General features: G+C 39.9%; 1 protein-coding gene across 1 annotated transcript in view; it reads left to right on the top strand.

Moving 5' to 3' along the window:
• The first annotated feature begins 375 nt into the window (after positions 1-375).
• Positions 376-20,994, top strand: part of LOC110485298 (NLR family CARD domain-containing protein 3-like) — a 33,000-nt gene continuing 12,381 nt past the window's right edge. Inside the window, exons 1-6 of the mRNA XM_036939642.1 lie at positions 376-500; positions 1,186-1,284; positions 16,329-16,445; positions 16,722-16,806; positions 16,932-17,160; positions 17,531-19,322. Coding sequence (XP_036795537.1) covers positions 1,202-1,284; positions 16,329-16,445; positions 16,722-16,806; positions 16,932-17,160; positions 17,531-19,322 — 2,306 coding nt within the window. The 5' untranslated portion in view covers positions 376-500; positions 1,186-1,201. The remainder of the gene's footprint in view (positions 501-1,185; positions 1,285-16,328; positions 16,446-16,721; positions 16,807-16,931; positions 17,161-17,530; positions 19,323-20,994) is intronic.

The raw sequence follows: 20,994 nt of genomic DNA, 5'->3' as shown, positions 1-20,994 counted from the left end.
AAAGTTTGAGATATGTTGACACTGGATCCATCATAATGATTCTACATGTTATTGTATGAACCTGGATCATCATAATGATTCTACATGTTATAGTATGAACCTGGATCATCATAATGATTCTACATGTTATAGTATGAACCTGGATCATCATAATGATTCTACATGTTATTGTATGAACCTGGATCATCATAATGTTATAGTATGAACCTGGATCCATCATAATGATTCTACATGTAATAGTATGAACCTGGATCATCATAATGATTCTTCATGTTATAATATACCATGGCCTCTACTGGCCAAAGGTGAAACTATTGTTATGTTTATGATATAGTATGACGTTGTGTCACTAGACTTTGACCAGATATTATTGCATCCAAAGATCAACTGAACATAGAACATAGATACAGAGCCACTTGTCATCAGGAAGGTTCTCTCTCAGCACAATGGATAATATCTCAATGACTTGACATGTTCTGGTTGTGAATTCAGGCTACAAGGTAAGACTCTTCCCAGGGATTATTGTAAAGTGTGTAGAGACATTAAATGTATGGTATTATTTTAGTATAGAGAATGACAGTTAAACACTCAGATCTAACAGTCCATTTCACCTGGGACAGCTACGTGACAGTTCAATCATACTAAATGGCGCTAACTGGGCGTAGGCAAGTCAAATTTAAAAACATATTGTTCGTATATCGTATTATAGGATTGGTATATCTGGTTATTTTACCATTTGTAAAAATGTTAATGTGTCATAGTTCTAAATCATCTGACAGAATATCAGAACATTTGTTGTTTTTAAAATTACAAGATCTCCTGCTTCCTGTGTAATTTGGTATTAAACCACAAATACTTTTATTAACATTGCTATTATGAATTAAATTAACAACTGTTGAACAAAGCAGCACACTAGAATGAGTGAAATGATTAAAAGACAAAGTGAGAATTTATTATTATTATTATTATTGTATTGTTATTATCAATAGTTTCTCTACATGGAGAAGAGGAGAAACATATCAGTCACCACTACATGTTCATGTGATGCATTAAATAACCTGACTGTTTGGATGTCTGTTAGTAAATGTTTTATTTCTAAGAGATAATGATACAATAGAACAATTGACATTCCATAATTAGTTTTCACTGTGTTAACCACAACCAACATGTTGGATCTCTGTTTAGACGACAGTTCTCTAAAATGAGTCTCTATTGGGAGAGAGAGGAGGGGGCCCCTGCCTCTAAAATGAGTCTCTCTGGGGAACATGACACCAAAGCTATGAGGTGAGATGACATTGTTGTTTAAGAATTTATAACGTTTATTTCTAAAACGTTATATCAAAGTTATATTCGTTTTTTTTAATCAGAAATTATTGCTTATGGGTAACTTCATGTGTCTAAAATATTGTTCTAAGATTTTAATTAATAGATTTTTATATTTTAATATCTGTTTTGTGAAATGCTATATACGTAGCTGGAATGAAATGTATGTATCCTGTAAATTTGACTGTGATATGTGGTTGTCTCACCAGCACACACACACACGCACACACACATACTATAGAATTTTTACATGACACAATCATTTTGCCTACTGTTAATTATTGCCTAACATGTTGGCATGCATAACCTTATTGTTTTTACTAGTTCTGATCGTTGTTACAAGCTGAATTCTGACAATATAAACCGTTTTATCAACACACTCTTCACTCCTGTTTAAACCAAAAAGGGTTCTATCTTGCTTAATATCCAGAACCACTAAAAGTTCTATATAGAATCCCTTTTATAGGGTTCTTTGATCGGAACTCTAGAGTTTTTTATATGTATTTTAAATTCACCATTATTTAACCAGGTCGGCCAGTTGAGAACAAGTTCTCATTTACAACTGCGACCTGGCCAAGATAAAAGCAAAGCAGTGTGATACAAAAAACAACAGTTACACATGGAATAAACAAACATACAGTCAATAACACAGTAGAAATGTATATATACAGTGTGTGCAAATGTAGTAAGATTAGGGAGGTAAGGGAATAAATAGGCCATAGTGCAGAAATAATTACAATGTAGCATTAACACTGGAGTGATAGATGTGTAGAAGATGATGTGCAAGTGGAGATACTGGGGTGCAAAAAAAATAACAATATGGGGATGAGGTAGTTGGATGGGCTATTTACAGATGGGCTATGTACAGGTGCAATGATCTGTAAGCTGCTCTGACAGCTGATGCTTAAAGTTAGTGAAGAAGATATGAGTCTCCAGCTTCAGTGATTTTTACAATTCGTTCCAGTCATTGGCAGCAGAGAACTGGAAGGAAAGGCAGGAATAGGCTTTGAGGATGACCAGTGAAATATACCTGCTGGAGCGCTTGCTACGGGTGGGTGCTGCTATGGTGATCAGTGAGCTGAGATAAGGCGGGGCTTTACCTAGCAAAGACTTATAGATGACCTGGAGCCAGTAGGTTTGGCAATGAATATGAAGCGAGGGCCAGCCAACTACAGCATACAGGTCGCAGTGGTGGGTAGTATATGGGGCTTTGGTGACAAAATGGATGGCACTGTGATAGACTGCATCCAATTTGTTGAGTAGAGTATTGGAGGCTATTTTGTAAATGACATCGTCGAAGTCAAGGATCGGTAGGATGGTCAGTTTTACGAGGGTCTGTTTGGCAGCATGAGTGAAGGATGCTTTGTTGCGAAATAGGAAGCTGATTCTAGATTTAATTTGGATTGGAGATGTTTAATGTAAGTCTGGAAGGAGGGTTTACAGTCTAACCAGACACCTAGGTATTTGTAGTTGTCCACATATTCTAAGTCAGAACCGTTCAGAGTAGTGATGCTAATCGGGCGGGCAGGTGCGGGCAGCGATCGGTTGAATAGCATGCATTTAGTTTTACTTGCATTTAAGAGCAGTTGGAGGCCACGGAAGGAGAGTTGTATGGCACTGAATCTCGTCTGGAGGTTAGTTAACACAGTATCCAAAGAAGGGCCGAAAATCACCAGCAGCAAGAGAGACATCATTGATGTATACAGAGAAAAGAGTCGTCCCGGAATTGAACCCTGTGGCACCCCCATAGAGACTGCCATAGGACCGGACAACAGCCCCTCCGATTTGACATACTGAACTCTATCTGAGAAGTAGTTGGTGAACCAGGCGAGGCAGTCATTTGAGAAACCAAGAAAAACCAAGAACCAAGGTCCTTCTTCACTGAAACAAAATGATTCTGTATAGAACCCTACATGGTGCCATTTATGAATTATGGATACTACTATAAAATAGTAATATCATTCGCTATGAATATAATTTATAGGAAAGTATGAATTGTTGAAAACCATCAATATTTATTTATAATTATCCTTAGAAATAACAGCGCTGGGGGATTTGAAAAGTCACAGTCAGTCATAATTAGTCAATCAACAATAGAATAATACTCTCATGAAAAATATGTATCTTTAACTGACAGTCTGTGGATACCATGAGACTAGAAAGGTTCAAATCCATGTACGACTCACAACACAGTTGAATAATATATGTCAGGTGGAAATCAAGAGGATGTTCTACAGAGACAGGTGGACTGGGCTGAGAGGAGCAGAGGGGCGGGATTAAAATAGCTCATGATGGGTAATAGTCATTACTGTAAACATTATAGATGTCATTACTGTAAACATTATAGATGTCATTACTGTAAACACTATAGATGTCAGAGTACTATCTATCCACAATGTAATGGGGGGGTAATAGTCATTACTGTAAACACTATAGATGTCATTACTGTAAACGCTATAGATGTCAGAGTACTATCTATCCACAATGTAATGGGGGGGGGGGTAATAGTCATTACTGTAAACACTATAGATGTCATTACTGTAAACGCTATAGATGTCACAGTACTATCTATCCACAATGGAATGGTTTGGTAATAGTCATTACTGTAAACACTATAGATGTCATTACTGTAAACGCTATAGATGTCACAGTACTATCTATCCACAATGGAATGGTTTGGTAATAGTCATTACTGTAAACACTATAGATGTCAGAGTACTATCTATCCTAAATGTAATGACTCTTCATTATATGTAAACACACTTGTCCAGGGAGGCATCTCTTTGTTTGAACGATGGCCCACGTCAACTCTGGATGACTTCTTTACAGTACAGTACAGTACAATACAATACAATACAATACAGTACAATACAATACAGTACAATACAGTACAGTACAATACAATACAGTACAATACAGTACAGTACAATACAATACAATACAGTAGAGTACAATACAGTACAATACAGTACAATACAATACAGTACAATACAATACAATACAGTACAATACAGTACAATACAGTACAATACAATACAATACAGTACAGTAGAGTACAATACAGTACAGTACAATACAATACAGTACAATACAGTACAGTACAATACAATACAATACAGTACAGTACAATACAATACAATACAGTACACTACAGTACAGTACAATACAATACAATACAGTACAATACAGTACAGTACAATACAGTACAGTACAATACAATACAGTACAGTACAATACAGTACAGTACAATACAGTACAGTACAGTACAGTACTGTACAATACAATACAGTACAATACAGTACAGTACAATACAGTATAGTACAATACAGTACAGTACAATACAGTACAGTACAATACAGTACAATACAATACAGTACAGTACAGTACAGTACAGTACAATATTGTACAGTACAGTACAATACAATACAGTACAGTATAATACAGTACAATACAGTACAGTACAATACAATACAGTACAATACAATACAGTACAGTACAATACAATACAGTACAATACAATACAGTACAGTACAATACAATACAGTACAGTACAATACAATACAGTACAATACAATACAGTACAGTACAACCTTGTTCATTAATTACAGCAAACAACAGCAATTCTCAACCCCCAAACAGCAGACCTCACACATACAGTTGAGACGACCACAGGTTCAACCTCAGTGCAGCTCCCCTGAATGGAGGGCATGTTGTGGGGTTAAGGGCCTTGTTCAATGGCCCAACAAAAGGGGATTGTTTTGAGGATGTGAACACAGCAGCCCTCCAGTGTTCCGATAAATCCGCCTGTTTTTTCCTGGCCCGGGATAAAAACCGGACATCTTTCGGCCACAGGTCCAATGCCTGCCACAGCTCCAACTCATTTGCCACTGGGCGAAAACCTTTTGAAATAAGTATCAGTTAATCTGCCAAAATGAAGCTTAAATGCTTTGCAGATGTATCATTATTATAAGGTAGAAGAACAACTTACATGCTGTTGTCATCCAATTACATGTGGTGCAGGAACCACTGACTCACTGCATTATTCTATAGTATTATCAAGACACCTGCTGTTAACACTTAACTACTTAGGACAGCTCACGAACTGTCCTACATATCTGCCGACTAGGTGGGACCACAGACTTCATGCATATCTTATATTAGTTGAGTAAAATGTCTTTATTCTCAGCACCAATTTTCTACTCTGAGACGCTTTGTGGATATGGGCCCAGATCTCAAAAAAATGTTATACAAAAATATTAATGTTTGTTTTACATAATTGAAAAAATATATATATTGCTAATGTAACCCACTGTAAAGACAGTGTTCAGTTTGTATGGCACTGCTCATGTCCACATTATGGAACTGCCTGCGTCCCTGTACAGAACTGCCCGCGTCCCTGTACAGAACTGCCCGCGTCCCTGTACAGAACTGCCCGCGTCCCTGTACAGAACTGTCCGCGTCCCTGTACAGAACTGCCCGCGTCCCTGTACAGAACTGCCCGCGTCCCTGTACAGAACTGCCCGCGTCCCTGTACAGAACTGTCCGCGTCCCTGTACAGAACTGCCCGCGTCCCTGTACAGAACTGTCCGCGTCCCTGTACAGAACTGCCCGCGTCCCTGTACAGAACTGCCCGCGTCCCTGTACAGAACTGTCCGCGTCCCTGTACAGAACTGTCCGCGTCCCTGTACAGAACTGCCCGCGTCCCTGTACAGAACTGCCCGCGTCCCTGTACAGAACTGTCCGCGTCCCTGTACAGAACTGCCCGCGTCCCTGTACAGAACTGCCCGCGTCCCTGTACAGAACTGCCCGCGTCCCTGTACAGAACTGTCCGCGTCCCTGTACAGAACTGCCCGCGTCCCTGTACAGAACTGCCCGCGTCCCTGTACAGAACTGTCCGCGTCCCTGTACAGAACTGCCCGCGTCCCTGTACAGAACTGTCCGCGTCCCTGTACAGAACTGCCCGCGTCCCTGTACAGAACTGCCCGCGTCCCTGTACAGAACTGCCCGCGTCCCTGTACAGAACTGTCCGCGTCCCTGTACAGAACTGTCCGCGTCCCTGTACAGAACTGCCCGCGTCCCTGTACAGAACTGCCCGCGTCCCTGTACAGAACTGTCCGCGTCCCTGTACAGAACTGCCCGCGTCCCTGTACAGAACTGTCCGCGTCCCTGTACAGAACTGCCCGCGTCCCTGTACAGAACTGTCCGCGTCCCTGTACAGAACTGTCCGCGTCCCTGTACAGAACTGCCCGCGTCCCTGTACGGTGTGGCGCCAAGGATATTGTCCAGTCATGTGCAGAGTGGGCTGAGGTGATCTTGGGGAATAACAATGGCATTCGCTACAGTGTTGAGACGCCAACGTTTAATGTTCAATTAGCTTTTTTGCTTAATGGCCAGGGACAGTATGTGTTGCCAGATCCTTTTCACTCCCTATCCTTGTTACATTTTGTTGTTCACCCGATTCGACATCATCCTTGAGACAAGGGACAGACGAACGACCTGTTAGCTAGCTACTCTACCAGCAGCTATGGGGGGGGGGGGGGGGGGGGGGGGGGGGGTGATTCATAACAGAATTAAGCCTTGTGACGCTACTGATACCTCTCACCATGTCACCTAACGTCTTCTTAGTGCCATAAAAATAGTGCCATGAATTAACGGCATGAATTAAAGCCATGAATTAACATGGACTGTCAATGGAGACAAGTTTATTTATATGGTGTCAAACTGCCAACGTGTTCACGTCACGTGACACGTACACGTCATGTAGACGTAGAGTTCACGTGGTGTTCACGTCGCGTAATGTGTCACTGACATGTCACGTGTCAGTTTGCGTGTAAGTTTGTTATGAACGCCTTTAAAAACATCTACATGTGTTATGCCTTACGTGTTAGTTTAAGTGTCTGTTAAATTCCCCACCTCGATACAAAAAGTATTAGGCTAGTTGATATCGCAGCCAACAGTACTGTATATATATGCCTATTTCTTGCATCAATACAAACACAAGGGCTTCTTGGTAGCCTAGTGGCTACCAAGATTGCTAGATGGAATCCCAAACTGACAAGATAAAAAAATGTTTTGCCCGAGCAAGGCAGTTAACCCATTGTTCCCCGGGCGATGGATACTTGGATTTCGATTAAGGCAGCTCCCTGCACCTCTCTGACTCAAAGGGGTTGGGTTACATGTGGAAGACACATTTCAGTTGAATAAACATACAGTTGTACTGGGAACTCTGAAAAAAAATGAGCTCAGACTGGGATTTTTGCTTTGTTTTGAACAGTCATCCAACTTCGAATCTCTGGCATCTTTCTCTGACCTGAAAATCACTTTTCCCTCCACTTCCCAGTTTACCGGATTAACAGACATAATCACTGTCACGATGCCATCGTTTGTCTATACATTTCTGTGGATGCCTTATGGTTAAAAGCAGGGTTCGAATTGAGTGGGTATGTGAGGATATAGGCCTTGTTATAGAGACGTGCAAAAAGCATATGCTACCACTTGTTTGCTTAGCCATAGGAAAAGCAACAGTCCAGATTTTATGAAGCGATCTAGGCTATAACAATGATAAAACTACACGATTATTTCTGCAGTCTACTAGCCTATTGGAGGTCTTGCGCCGTCTAAACATCACAGGAAAATGTGGTTGGTTTATTAAATGCTCTGCAATGAAGAGCTATGTCTAATGCAAAATACCAAAATGTTAGAATCGTTATGGGTCTATACATAGACCAAACATATTAACAGATAAAAACATGTATTATTCAGGAGAATCCCATTGAGTCAGGCTATTCATTTCAGTGTAGTTGCGTTCTTACGCATATCCTTGGGACTAAACGGAACCGAAAACACACCAGCATGTTTTAATCACAGATAATGATGAAGCCTGAACATTTAAGCTGTTTGTCATTGATTTAGCCCACATTTGCCTACATATTTGATACATATGAAGACCTATATTTAATCTGTAATTGACAAACAAAAGCCTGACTAGGATCCTGACTTTCCCCCACGTCATATTTGTTACCAATTAGGCTAAATGTATTCCTATTAATTTGATTAGGCTAACCAATTAATGTTATTTACCATCTTCTGCTTTTTATGAATAAACAGGCATCAGGGTAAACATAATATAATTTCAATGCCCCCCCCCCCCCCCCCCATAGCTCATTAGTACACCCTTGTGGTTGAATATATACAGTGCCTTCGTCCCCTTTGGCGTTTTTCCTATTTTGTTGCATTCCAACCTGTAATTTAAATTGATTTTTATTTGGATTTCTTGTAATCGACATACACAAAATAGTCCAAATTGGTGAAGTGAAATTACTAAAATGACTTGTTTAAAAAAAGTATTAATAAAACGGAAAAGTGGTGCATGCATAGGTATTCACACATTTTGCTAAGAAGCCCCTAAAGAAGTCACAGAATTAGTTAAATAAAGTCCACCTGTGTGCAATCTAAGTGTCACATGATTTGTTACATGATCTCAGTATATATACACCAGTTCTGAAAGGCCCTAGAGTCTGCATCACCACTAAGCAAGGGCCACCACCAAAGCAAGCGGCACCATGAAGACCAAGGAGCTCTCCAAACAGGTCAGGGACAAAGTTGTGGAGAAGTACAGATCAGGGTTGGGTTATAAAAAAATATCCCAAACTTTGAACATCCCACAGAGCACTATTAAATCCATTATTAAAAAATTGAAAGAATATGGCACCACAACAAGCCTGCCAAGAGAGGGCCGCCCACCAAAACTTACAGACCAGGCAAGGAGAGCATTAATCAGAGAGGCAACTAAGAGACCAAACATAACCCCTGAAGGAGCTGCAAAGCTCCACAGCAGAGATTGGAGTATCTGTCCATAGGACCACTTTAAGCTGTACACTCCACAGAGCTGGGCTTTACGGAAGAGTGGCCAGAAATAAATAAGCAAACATGTTTAGTGTTCGCCCAATTTAAAAAATATACATTTTACTAGGCAAGTCAGTTAAAAACGAATTCTTATTTTCAATGGGTTAACTGCCTTGTTCAAGGTCAGAATGGCAGATTTGTACCTTTTCAGCTTAGGGATTTGATCTTGCAACCTGCAATCATGTTAATGGCAGACAGAAAATAAAGGATACCTGTCTAATTGTTGATGTCAGTGGGGTTGGTAAGGGATGTTCCCTGGAAAAGATAGAGATACATTATGACAGGGTGGTGTCATACACCTTAACAGTACCTACCTGGAAGTGGCGGTTACTTAACGTGACCTAGTGGCCTTGAGATTGACTATTTGGGCCAATGTTGGTACTGCTGACAGAGGAGCCTCTTAAAGAAGAAGTTACAGGTCTGTGAGAGCCAGAAATCTTGCTTGTTTGTAGGTGACCAAATACTTATTTTCCACCATAATTTGCAAATAAATTCATTAAAAATCCTACAATGTGATTTTCTGGATATTTTTTTTCTCATTTTGTCTGTCATAGTTGAAGTGTACCTATGATGAAAATTACAGGCCTCTCATCTTTTTAAGTGGGAGAACTTGCACAATTGGTGGCTGACTAAATACTTTTTTGCCCCACTGTATATTACCTAAAGTAAACTGAGCCTGTGTTCATAGAACATAAAACAAATTAGATCCAAAACGTGAGGGGGAAAGTACAGAAAGTTTGGACGCCATGTTAATTCCTTCTCGTTCATGTAAACCATTAGCAACCTAGGCTAACTCCATTAACTTACTTACAATAGGGAAAATACCAACCAGTTTTCACTGTTAAAACTGCCTTCAATTGCCTTCAAGCTCATGGACTATGTAATCTCGGTTTAGTAAAGAAATAAAGAAATGGAATAAATCAACTGAGCAAACCAGAAACCTTTCAATATACAAATGTTAACATTATTTTAAAACGATTTAATTACAATACATAGAAATGTTGTTGGACTATAGTAGATGAAGAATCAATATTTTTTAGATTGAGTATTTATTGGGTCATTATGTTAGTATATTATATATGTTTGTAATAGTGTATTTTATGTGAAAATGTGTTTGTATTATAAATGGTATTTTAATGTTTAAGGACTCTTGGAAGATTAGTCCAAATGGGGACTAAAATAGATCCTAATAAAATCAAATAATATCTTAAATAAGCATGCCCCATTCAAAAAATGTAGAAATAAGAACAGATATTGCCCTTGGTTCACCCCAGACTTGACTGCCCTTGACCAGCACAAAAACATCATGTGGCGTTCTGCATTTGCATCGAATAGCCCCCGTGATATGCAACTTTTCAGGGAAGTTAGGAACCAATATACACAGGCAGTTAGGAAAGCTAAGGCTAGCTTTTTCAAACAGAAATTTTCATCCTGTAGCACTAATTCCAAAAAGTTTTGGGACACTGTAAAATCTATGGAGAATAAGAGCACCTCCTCTCATCTGCCCACTGCACTGAGGCTAGGAAACACTGTCACCACCGATGAATCTACGATAATCAAGAATTTCAATAAGCATTTTTCTACAGCTGACCACCGGGCTACCCCAACCCTAGCCAACATCTCAGCACCCCCTGCAGCAACTATCTATATTATATATCCTATCTTCTGAGTTACAGGCAGTTTGCTTTATGGCACATCAGTCATCCAAAACTATGAATACTGCCCCCTAGCCCATTAAGCATCTCCAATCCAAAACTAAATCTAGAATCGGCTTCCTATTTCGCAACAAAGCCTCCTTCACTCATGCTGCCAAACATACCCTCGTAAAACTGACCATCCTACTGATCCTTGGCTTCGGCATCATTTACAAAATAGCCTCCAACACTTTACTCAGAAATCTGGATGTAGTCTTTCACAGTGCCATCCGTTTTGTCACCAAAGCCCCATATTCTACCCACCTTTGCGACCTGCATGCTCTCGTTGGCTGGCCCCCGCTTCATACTCATCGCCAAACCAGGTCCAGGTCATCTATAAGTCTTTGCTAGGTAAAGCCAGCCTTATCTCAGCTCACTGGTCACCATAGAAACATCCACCCTGAGCACGCTCTCCAGCAGGTATATTTCACTGGTCATCCCCAAAGCCAACACTTCCTTTGGCCACTTTTCCTTCCAGTTCTCTGCTGCCAATGACTGAAACGAATTGCAAAAATCACTGAAACTGGAGACTTATATCTCCCTCTCTAACTTTACGCATCAGCTGTCAGAGCATTGTACCTGCACATAGCCAATCTGTAAATAGCACACCCAACTACCTCATCCCCATATTGTTATTTATCTATTTGCTCTTTCACACCACAGTATCTCTATTTGCACATCATCATCTGCACATCTATCACTCCAGTATTCATGCTAAATTTGAATTATTTCGCCTGTATGGCCTATTTATTGCCTTACCTCCCTAATCTTACTACATTTGCACACAACGCATATATATATATATATATATTCCTATTGTGTTATTGACTGTACTTTTCTTTATTCCATGTGTAACTCTGTGTTGTTGTTTTTATAGCACTGCTTTGCTTTATCTTGGCCAGGTCGCAGTTGTAAATGAGAACTTGTTCTCAACTGGCCTACCTGGTTAAATAAAGGTGTTCTCAACTAGCCTACCGGGTTAAATAAAGGTGTTCTCAACTAGCCTACCTGGTTAAATAAAGGTGTTCTCAACTAGCCTACCTGGTTAAATAAAGGTGTTCTCAACTAGCCTACCTGGTTAAATAAAGGTGTTCTCAACTAGCCTAGCTGGTTAAATAAAGGTGTTCTCAACTAGCCTACCTGGTTAAATAAAGGTGTTCTCAACTAGCCTACCTGGTTAAATAAAGGTGTTCTCAACTAGCCTACCTGGTTAAATAAAGGTGTTCTCAACTGGCCTAGCTGGTTAAATAAAGGTGTTCTCAACTAGTCTACCTGGTTAAATAAAGGTGTTCTCAACTAGCCTACCTGGTTAAATAAAGGTGTTCTCAACTGGCCTAGCTGGTTAAATAAAGGTGTTCTCAACTAGCCTACCTGGTTAAATAAAGGTGAAATAAATAAAAAACGTTAAAAAAAACTCAAACACAGACACATACCATAGCATCTTGCTTACATTTCTTATATTTTAGGTATCCAGCTGAGGCCTTGGATGGGATCATGTTGCACTAAGATGGGCACAGGGGTATATGTACAGTCACAGGGGTATATGCACAGTCACAGGGGTATATGTACAGGAGAAGAAGATGTGGTTACTTGTGGAGGGAGAACAGTGAGGGTGGTGGGTTGAGCACCTGCATTGAAGTTGATTGGTTGCTCTGGCTCATCACATCTTGACTAAAATAGTTTAACGTTGCCATAGGGTTAAAGTTATGTATAGTAACCCTAGGTGTAAAATAATAAATAATGGCTACATCTCAGAAAGTTTTAAACTCTCTAGAGGAGTAAAACAAGGTTGTCCACTATCGGCATATCTATTTATTATTGCCATCAAAATGTAGCTGTTAAAATGAGATCCAACCAATCAAACAATAATCTTAAGGGATTAGAAATCCATGGCTTAAAAACTAAGGTGTCATTGTACGCTGATGATTCATGATTTCTTTTCAAACCTCAATTAGAGTCTCTCCATGGCCTCATAGAGGATCTAGATACTTTTGCTATTCTCTCTGGATTAAAACCAAATTATGATGATGATATTAAGTATTGGATCACAAAAATATGCCAATTCTACATTACCATGTAATTTACCAATAAAATGGTCTGATGGAGATGTGGACATACTCGGTATACAAATCCCAAAAGAAAGAAATGATCTCACTCCAATTAATTTTTATAGAAAGTTAGCAAAAATAGATTAGATCTTGCTACCATGGAAAGGAAAATACCTGTCTATTTGTGGAAAAATCACCCTGATCAACTCTTTAGTCAGATCCCAGTTTACCCTGATTAACTCCTTTAGTCATATCCCAGTTTACCCTGATTAACTCCTTTAGTCATATCCCAGTTTACCCTGATTAACTCCTTTAGTCATATCCCAGTTTACCCTGATTAACTATTTAGTCATATCCCAGTTTACACTGATTAACTCCTTTAGTCATATCCCAGTTTACCCTGATTAACTCCTTTAGTCATATCCCAGTTTACCCTGATTAACTCTTTAGTCATATCCCAGTTTACCCTGATTAACTCCTTTAGTCATATCCCAGTTTACCCTGATTAACTCCTTTAGTCATATCCCAGTTTACCCTGATTAACTCCTTTAGTCATATCCCAGTTTACCCTGATTAACTATTTAGTCATATCCCAGTTTACACCGATTAACTCCTTTAGTCATATCCCAGTTTACCCTGATTAACTCTTTAGTCATATCCCAGTTTACCCTGATTAACTCCTTTAGTCATATCCCAGTTTACCCTGATTAACTCCTTTAGTCATATCCCAGTTTACCCTGATTAACTCTTTAGTCATATCCCAGTTTACCCTGATTAACTCCTTTAGTCATATCCCAGTAATACCCTGATTAACTCCTTTAGTCATATCCCAGTTTACCCTGATTAACTCTTTAGTCATATCCCAGTTTACCCTGATTAACTCCTTTAGTCATATCCCAGTTTACCCTGATTAACTCTTTAGTCATATCCCAGTTTACCCTGATTAACTCTTTAGTCGTATCACAGTAATACCCTGATTAACTCTTTAGTCATATCCCAGTTTACCCTGATTAACTCCTTTAGTCATATCCCAGTTTACCCTGATTAACTCTTTAGTCATATCCCAGTTTACCCTGATTAACTCTTTAGTCATATCACAGTTTACCTATTTGATTATGATTTTGCCTACACCTAGTGACCTGCTTTTTGAATTATGTGAACATAAAATATTCAATTATATTTGGAATGGCAAGCTAAACAAAATGTAATGGGCCTATTTATATAACGAATATGAATTCAGAGGGCAGAAATGATTAAATATTAAAGCATTGGACCTCTCACTAAAGGCATCAGTCATACAAAAGTTATACTTAAATACAAACAGGCTCTCTAGTAAATTGGTAGGAATGTCTCATCCTATGTTCAGGAAGGGCCTTTTCCCCTTTATTCAGATTACACCTGCTCACTTTCGGTTGTTTGAAAAGGAAATAATCTCCAAAATATCGTTATTTTTTAAACAAGCCTTAGAAAGTTGGTTGCAATTTCAGTTTAATCCACCTGAAAAGACAGAACAAATAATACAACAAATATCATGGTTAAATTCAAATATACTAATTGACAAAAATATATATATTTTTCGAAGAAATGTTTAAAAAAGTTATATTTTAGTGAATGATATCATAAATAGGACTGGTGGAGTTATGTCACACATGTAGTTAACATAGACATATGGACATGTCTGCTCTACCCAAAATTGTCATTAGATCATTTATTTTGGTATTGTCCATATGTTGCTCGTTTTTGGTGACAGGTCCAGGAATGGCTGAAGAATTGCAACATTTGCCTAGAACTAACGCTGTAGATAGCAATACTGGGTGATTTGAAAAGCCATTATTATCAATCAATAATATAATTATTATTTTAGCAAAACATTTTTTTTTAAATTTACAATCTGTAGAAGCTATGAGAATAGAAAGGTTCAGTACTTTTGTGAAGCATCACGGCACAGTTGAAAAATATATGGAAATAGAAATCCAAAATGGATGACGTTGAGAGACAGATGGGAGGGGTTGAATGGAGCTGAAGGGTGGGACTAATAACAAGATAAACAATGTAAAACATTCGGGGTCTGTAACACGTATATAGGTTCAGAAATCTTGTGAAATAGCGCAATTACAAATAGAAATCAAACTGGATGGACATCAGAAATAGAGGAAGGACTAAAAACAAACAAAATAGAACTATTGTAAAATCGATTTTGTCTGTAAAATGTGTATAAGATGTATAAACTGAAGGTAGAAGCAGAAGTGTTTATTAGGTTACTCTAATTGGGGAAAGGGTGGTAGGGTTTGCAGGGAGTATAATCTTTAAAAAGTATGTATATCTATATAGGTATGTGTATGTATATATGTGTATATGTATATATGTGTATCTATATAGGTATGTGTATGTATATATGTGTATATGTATATATGTGTATCTATATAGGTATGTGTATGTATATATGTGTATATGTATATATGTGTATCTATATAGGTATGTGTATGTATATATGTGTATATGTATATATGTGTATCTATATAGGTATGTGTATGTATATATGTGTATATGTATATATGTGTATCTATATAGGTATGTGTATGTATATATGTGTATATGTATATATGTGTATCTATATAGGTATGTGTATGTATATATGTGTATATGTATATATGTGTATCTATATAGGTATGTGTATGTATATATGTGTATATGTATATATGTGTATCTATATAGGTATGTGTATGTATATATGTGTATATGTATATATGTGTATCTATATAGGTATGTGTATGTATATATGTGTATATGTATATATGTGTATCTATATAGGTATGTGTATGTATATATGTGTATATGTATATATGTGTATCTATATAGGTATGTGTATGTATATATGTGTATATGTATATATGTGTATCTATATAGGTATGTGTATGTATATATGTGTATATGTATATATGTGTATCTATATAGGTATGTGTATGTATATATGTGTATATGTATATATGTGTATCTATATAGGTATGTGTATGTATATATGTGTATATGTATATATGTGTATCTATATAGGTATGTGTATGTATATATGTGTATATGTATATATGTGTATCTATATAGGTATGTGTATGTATATATATGTGTATATGTATATATATATATGTATGTGTATCTATATAGGTATGTGTATGTGTATATGTATGCATGCGTGTATGGATATATATATATATTTACCCCAAAAATATATGGGGGATTGGAAATGATGCAGACAATTACATTGATGGAAGCAACAATCTTTCCGCAATATTAAGCTGATCCACCCCTTACAAATTAAAAAAATAAAGTGAGAGATGTAATGTTTGTCTCTGTTGTGTTGAAGTCCAATCAAGCAGGAGAGACCAGCCTCCCCTGTAACCAGCTGTGTGTCCATGAAGAGTGACCGGTCTATGATTCAACCTCTACAGTTTAGAAAGGGAGACTTTTCTACTGAACAAAGGTAAGAAGAGTTCATGGGTCATGGTCAGGGAGTTAAACAACACTGTCTCTAGTAATTTCTCTTCTCTCAGTTTCCCATTTAGTTTTGGTGTTTTCATAATCCATAGGCTAATCGTTTTTTTCCATTTTCATAGTCCTAAAACAATATTAAACAACCACAACATTCCCTGTGTTTGTGTGTGTGTGTGTGTGTCTGTGAGAGAGAGTGTGTGAGAGAGTATGTGAGAGTGTGTACACTCCCTGGATGAGGAGATGTAATCTCATATTTTGTCCACAGAAACCAACAGGAGAGATCAGAGTCAGAGGTTCTCAGTGGTCAGTCTTCCCAGAGTCATCAAACAGACCTGGCCTCTATATTCAGTGTATGTGGTCCTGTTATGTACATTTGTTTTTGTTTACCTCCAGTAAAGTTGATCTGTCAATCATTCATTAATGTGTTAATGAGGGAGCATTTATATTCTTGCTTAACTTAATTACTTTATTTCAGTTGCTTGAAGAGAATATTATGACATTTGTGAAGAACGAGCTGAAGATGTTCAAGAGGATTCTTAGTCCAGAACTCCCAGAAGGCTTTGAGAGTCAGAAGCAGGATGAGGAAGTGGTGGATTCTGAAGATGAGAAGCAGGAGAGCAGTGCCAGAGAGGGGGCTCTGAAGATCACACTGCACGTCCTGAGGAAAATGAATCAGAAGGAGCTTGCTGACACACTGGAAAAAAGTAAGAGCTGTCTGCCTCATGTTGAATGCTGTTTTACAACAAACATTTAAAAGCTGAAACTAAAGTACAGCTAAAGTAGCCGTGTAACACAATGATATTGTAGAAGCCTTTATACAACACTTAGTGACCTCATCAAGTAGCAGCAGAAAATTGTGTTAATTCAATTTACACAGAGAAAAAAATAATACGGCCAATAATGATATAAATCAGTCACACCAGTGTGTAATGCATCATGAAAACATATACACATTTATACACACAGTTAAGAGAATAAGTTAATGTAATTTAAACTTTATAACACAGTCCTACAATACTGTAGGCATTGAAACAGATGCAATATTAATATCCTCTGTGTTATTTCTTCATTCAGATGAGCTTGCTGTGATTTGCCAACATGAACTCAAATCTAATCTAAAGAATAAATTTCAATGTGTATTTGAGGGGATCGCTAAACAAGGAAACCCAACACTTCTCAATAATATCTACACAGAGCTCTACATCACAGAGGGTGGAACAGGAGAGGTCAATAATGAACATGAGCTGAGACAGATTGAGACAACAACCAGGAAACAAGCAAGACCAGAGACTGCGATCAAATGTAACGACATCTTCAAACCCTTAACTGGACAAGACAAACTTATCAGAACTGTGCTGACAAAGGGAGTTGCTGGCATTGGAAAAACAGTCTCTGTGCAGAAGTTCATTCTGGACTGGGCTGAAGGAAAAGCAAATCAGGATGTCCAATTTATATTTTCATTCCCTTTTCGGGAGCTGAATTTGATGAAAGAGAAAAAACACACTTTGATTGAACTTCTCAATCACTTCTCAATGGAAACCAATGAAGAAAGAATCTCCAACTACGACAAGTACAAAGTTCTGTTCATCTTTGATGGTCTAGATGAGTGCCGACTGCCCCTAGACTTCAAGAAGAACAAGATCTGTTGTGACGTCACAAAGTCAACCTCAGTGGATGTTCTGCTGACAAATCTCATCAAGGGAAATCTGCTACCCTCTGCTCTCCTCTGGATAACTACAAGACCTGCAGCAGCCAATAAGATCCCTTCAGGTTGTGTTGACCAGGTGACAGAGGTACGAGGGTTCAATGACCCACAGAAGGAGGAGTACTTCAGGAAGAGATTCAGTGATCAGGGCCTGGCCAGCAGAATCCTCTCACACATAAAGACATCAAGGAGCCTCCACATCATGTGCCACATTCCAGTCTTCTGTTGGATATCTGCAATAGTCCTTGAACACGTCCTGAAACATACGAGAGAAGAGATGCCCAAGACTCTGACTGAGATGTACACACACCTTGTGGAGTTTCATAACAAACAGAAGAATGAAAAGTATCTTGGGAAAGAAGAGACCGATCCACACTGGAATCAAGAGAGCATTCTATCACTTGGAAAACTGGCTTTTCAACAGCTTGTGAAGGGCAATCTGATTTTCTATGAGGAAGACCTGAAAATGGCTCAAATTGATGTCAATGAAGCCTCAGTGTACTCAGGATTGTGCACACAGCTCTTTAAAGAGGAATGTGGGCTGTACCAGAACAAGATGTACTGCTTCGTGCATCTGAGCATTCAGGAGTTTCTGGCTGCTGTATATGTGTTCCTCTCATTCAACAACAACAATGGTAATCTATTGGCCAAACCTCAATCAATGTCTTGGAAACTTTCTGCGCTGTTCAGAAACAAGCCTGAAGTTACTGTCTACAAGAGTGCTGTGGATAAAGCCTTACAAAGTGAGACAGGAAACCTGGACCTTTTCCTCCGATTCCTTCTGGGCCTCTCAATGGAGTCTAATCAGAAGCACTTACGAGGTCTACTGAAAAAGACAAGAAGCAGCTCACAGAGCCATGAAGAAACAGTCAAGTACATCAAGGAGAAGATCAGGGAGAATCCCTCTCCAGAGAAGTGCATCAATCTGTTCCACTGTCTGAATGAACTGAATGACCATTCTCTAGTGGAGGAGATCCAAAGATACCTGAGATCAGGAAGTGTCTCCAGTGAAGAACTCTTACCTGCACAGTGGTCAGCTCTGGTCTTTGTGTTGCTGACTTCAGAAAAGGAGCTGGATGTGTTTGACCTGAGGAAATACTCCAGATCACAGGAAGGTCTTCTGAGGCTGCTGCCAGTGGTCAAAGCCTCCAGAGCTGCTCTGTGAGTACATACAATGACATTTAAGCATTCATGAAAAACATATTGAATCAGTGAGTGCATTGATGTTCACATTAGTAACAATATGACCATACTCTTCTAGGAGTGTCACGCCCTGGCCATAGTTTGCTTTGTATGTTTCTATGTTTTGTTTGGTCAGGGTGTGATCTGAGTGGGCATTCTATGTTGTATGTCTAGTTTGTCTGTTTCTGTGTTTGGCCTGATATGGTTCTCAATCAGAGGCAGGTGTTAGTCATTGTCTCTGATTGGGAACCATATTTAGGTAGCCTGTTTTGTCATTGTGGGTTGTGGGTTGTGGGTGATTGTCTATGTTAGTTGCTTGTGTCAGCACATTTTGTTTAAATAGCTTCACGGTCATTGTTCATTTATTGTTTTGTTCAATTTACTTCGTGTTTTTGTCATCCATTAAAATGATGCATTCACACCGCGCTGCGCTTTGGTCCGCTTCTTACGACGATCATGACAGAATCACCCACCACAAAAGGACCAAGTGGTGTGGTAACAGGCAGCAGCAGGAGGAGCAGCGATCACAGGACTCCTGGACATGGGAGCGAGATCTGGACATTGTTACAACTTGGGAGGAGATAGACAGATGGTCGGTCGACCCAGGGAGAGTGCCGAAGCCCGCCTGGGATTCTCTGGAGCAGTGTGAGGAGGGATACCAGCGAATGGAGTTAGCACGGCGGTGCGAAAGGAAGCCCGAGAGGCAGCCCCAAAAATTTATTGGGGGGGGGGAACACAGGGAGTGTGACTAAGCCAGGTAGGAGACCTGTGCCAACTTCCTGTGCTTACCGGAGAGAGAGAGGGACCGGGCAGGCACCGTGTTATGCCGTGGAGCGCACAGTTTCCCCAGTGCGTGTGCATATCCCGGTGCGGTACATTCCAGCTCCTCGTATCTGCCGGGCTAGAGTGGGCATCGAGCCAGGTGCCATGAAGCCGGCTTTACGCATCTGGTCTCCAGTGCGTCTCCTCGGGCCGGCGTACATGGCACCAGCCTTACGCATGGTGTCCCCGGTTCGCCAGCACAGCCCAGTGCGGGCTATTCCACCTGGTATGGCGACCGGGAGCATTCAACCAGGTAAGGTTGGGCAGGCTCGGTGCTCAAGAGCTCCAGTGCGCCTGCACGGTCCGGTCTATCCAGTACCACCTCCACGCACCAGCCCTCCGGTGGCAGCCCCCCTCACCAGGCTGTCTCTCCGTCTTCTGCCTGTAGGTTCTCCTGCCTGTCCAGCACTGCTAGGGCCTTCCTCCTCTCCAGCGCTGCCAGAGTCTCCCGTCTGTCCAGAGCTGCCAGAGTCTCCCGTCTGTCCAGAGCTGCCAGAGTCTCCCGTCTGTCCAGAGCCGCTAGAGTCTCCCGTCTGTCCAGAGCCGCTAGAGTCTCCCGTCTGTCCAGAGCCGCTAGAGTCTCCCGTCTGTCCAGAGCCGCTAGAGTCTCCCGTCTGTCCAGAGCCGCTAGAGTCTCCCGTCTGTCCTGAGCCGCTAGAGTCTCCCGTCTGTCCTGAGCCGCTAGAGTCTCCCGTCTGTCCTGAGCCGCTAGAGTCTCCCGTCTGTCCAGAGCCGCTAGAGTGTCCCGTCTTTCCAGAGCCGCTAGAGTCTCCTGTCTGTCCTGAGCCGCTAGAGTCTCCCGTCTGTCCAGAGCCGCTAGAGTCTCTCG

Source organism: Oncorhynchus mykiss, chromosome 12 (assembly GCF_013265735.2).
Source record: "Oncorhynchus mykiss isolate Arlee chromosome 12, USDA_OmykA_1.1, whole genome shotgun sequence".
Taxonomy (NCBI): domain Eukaryota; kingdom Metazoa; phylum Chordata; class Actinopteri; order Salmoniformes; family Salmonidae; genus Oncorhynchus; species Oncorhynchus mykiss.
This window is presented reverse-complemented; position numbering and strand designations above follow the sequence as displayed.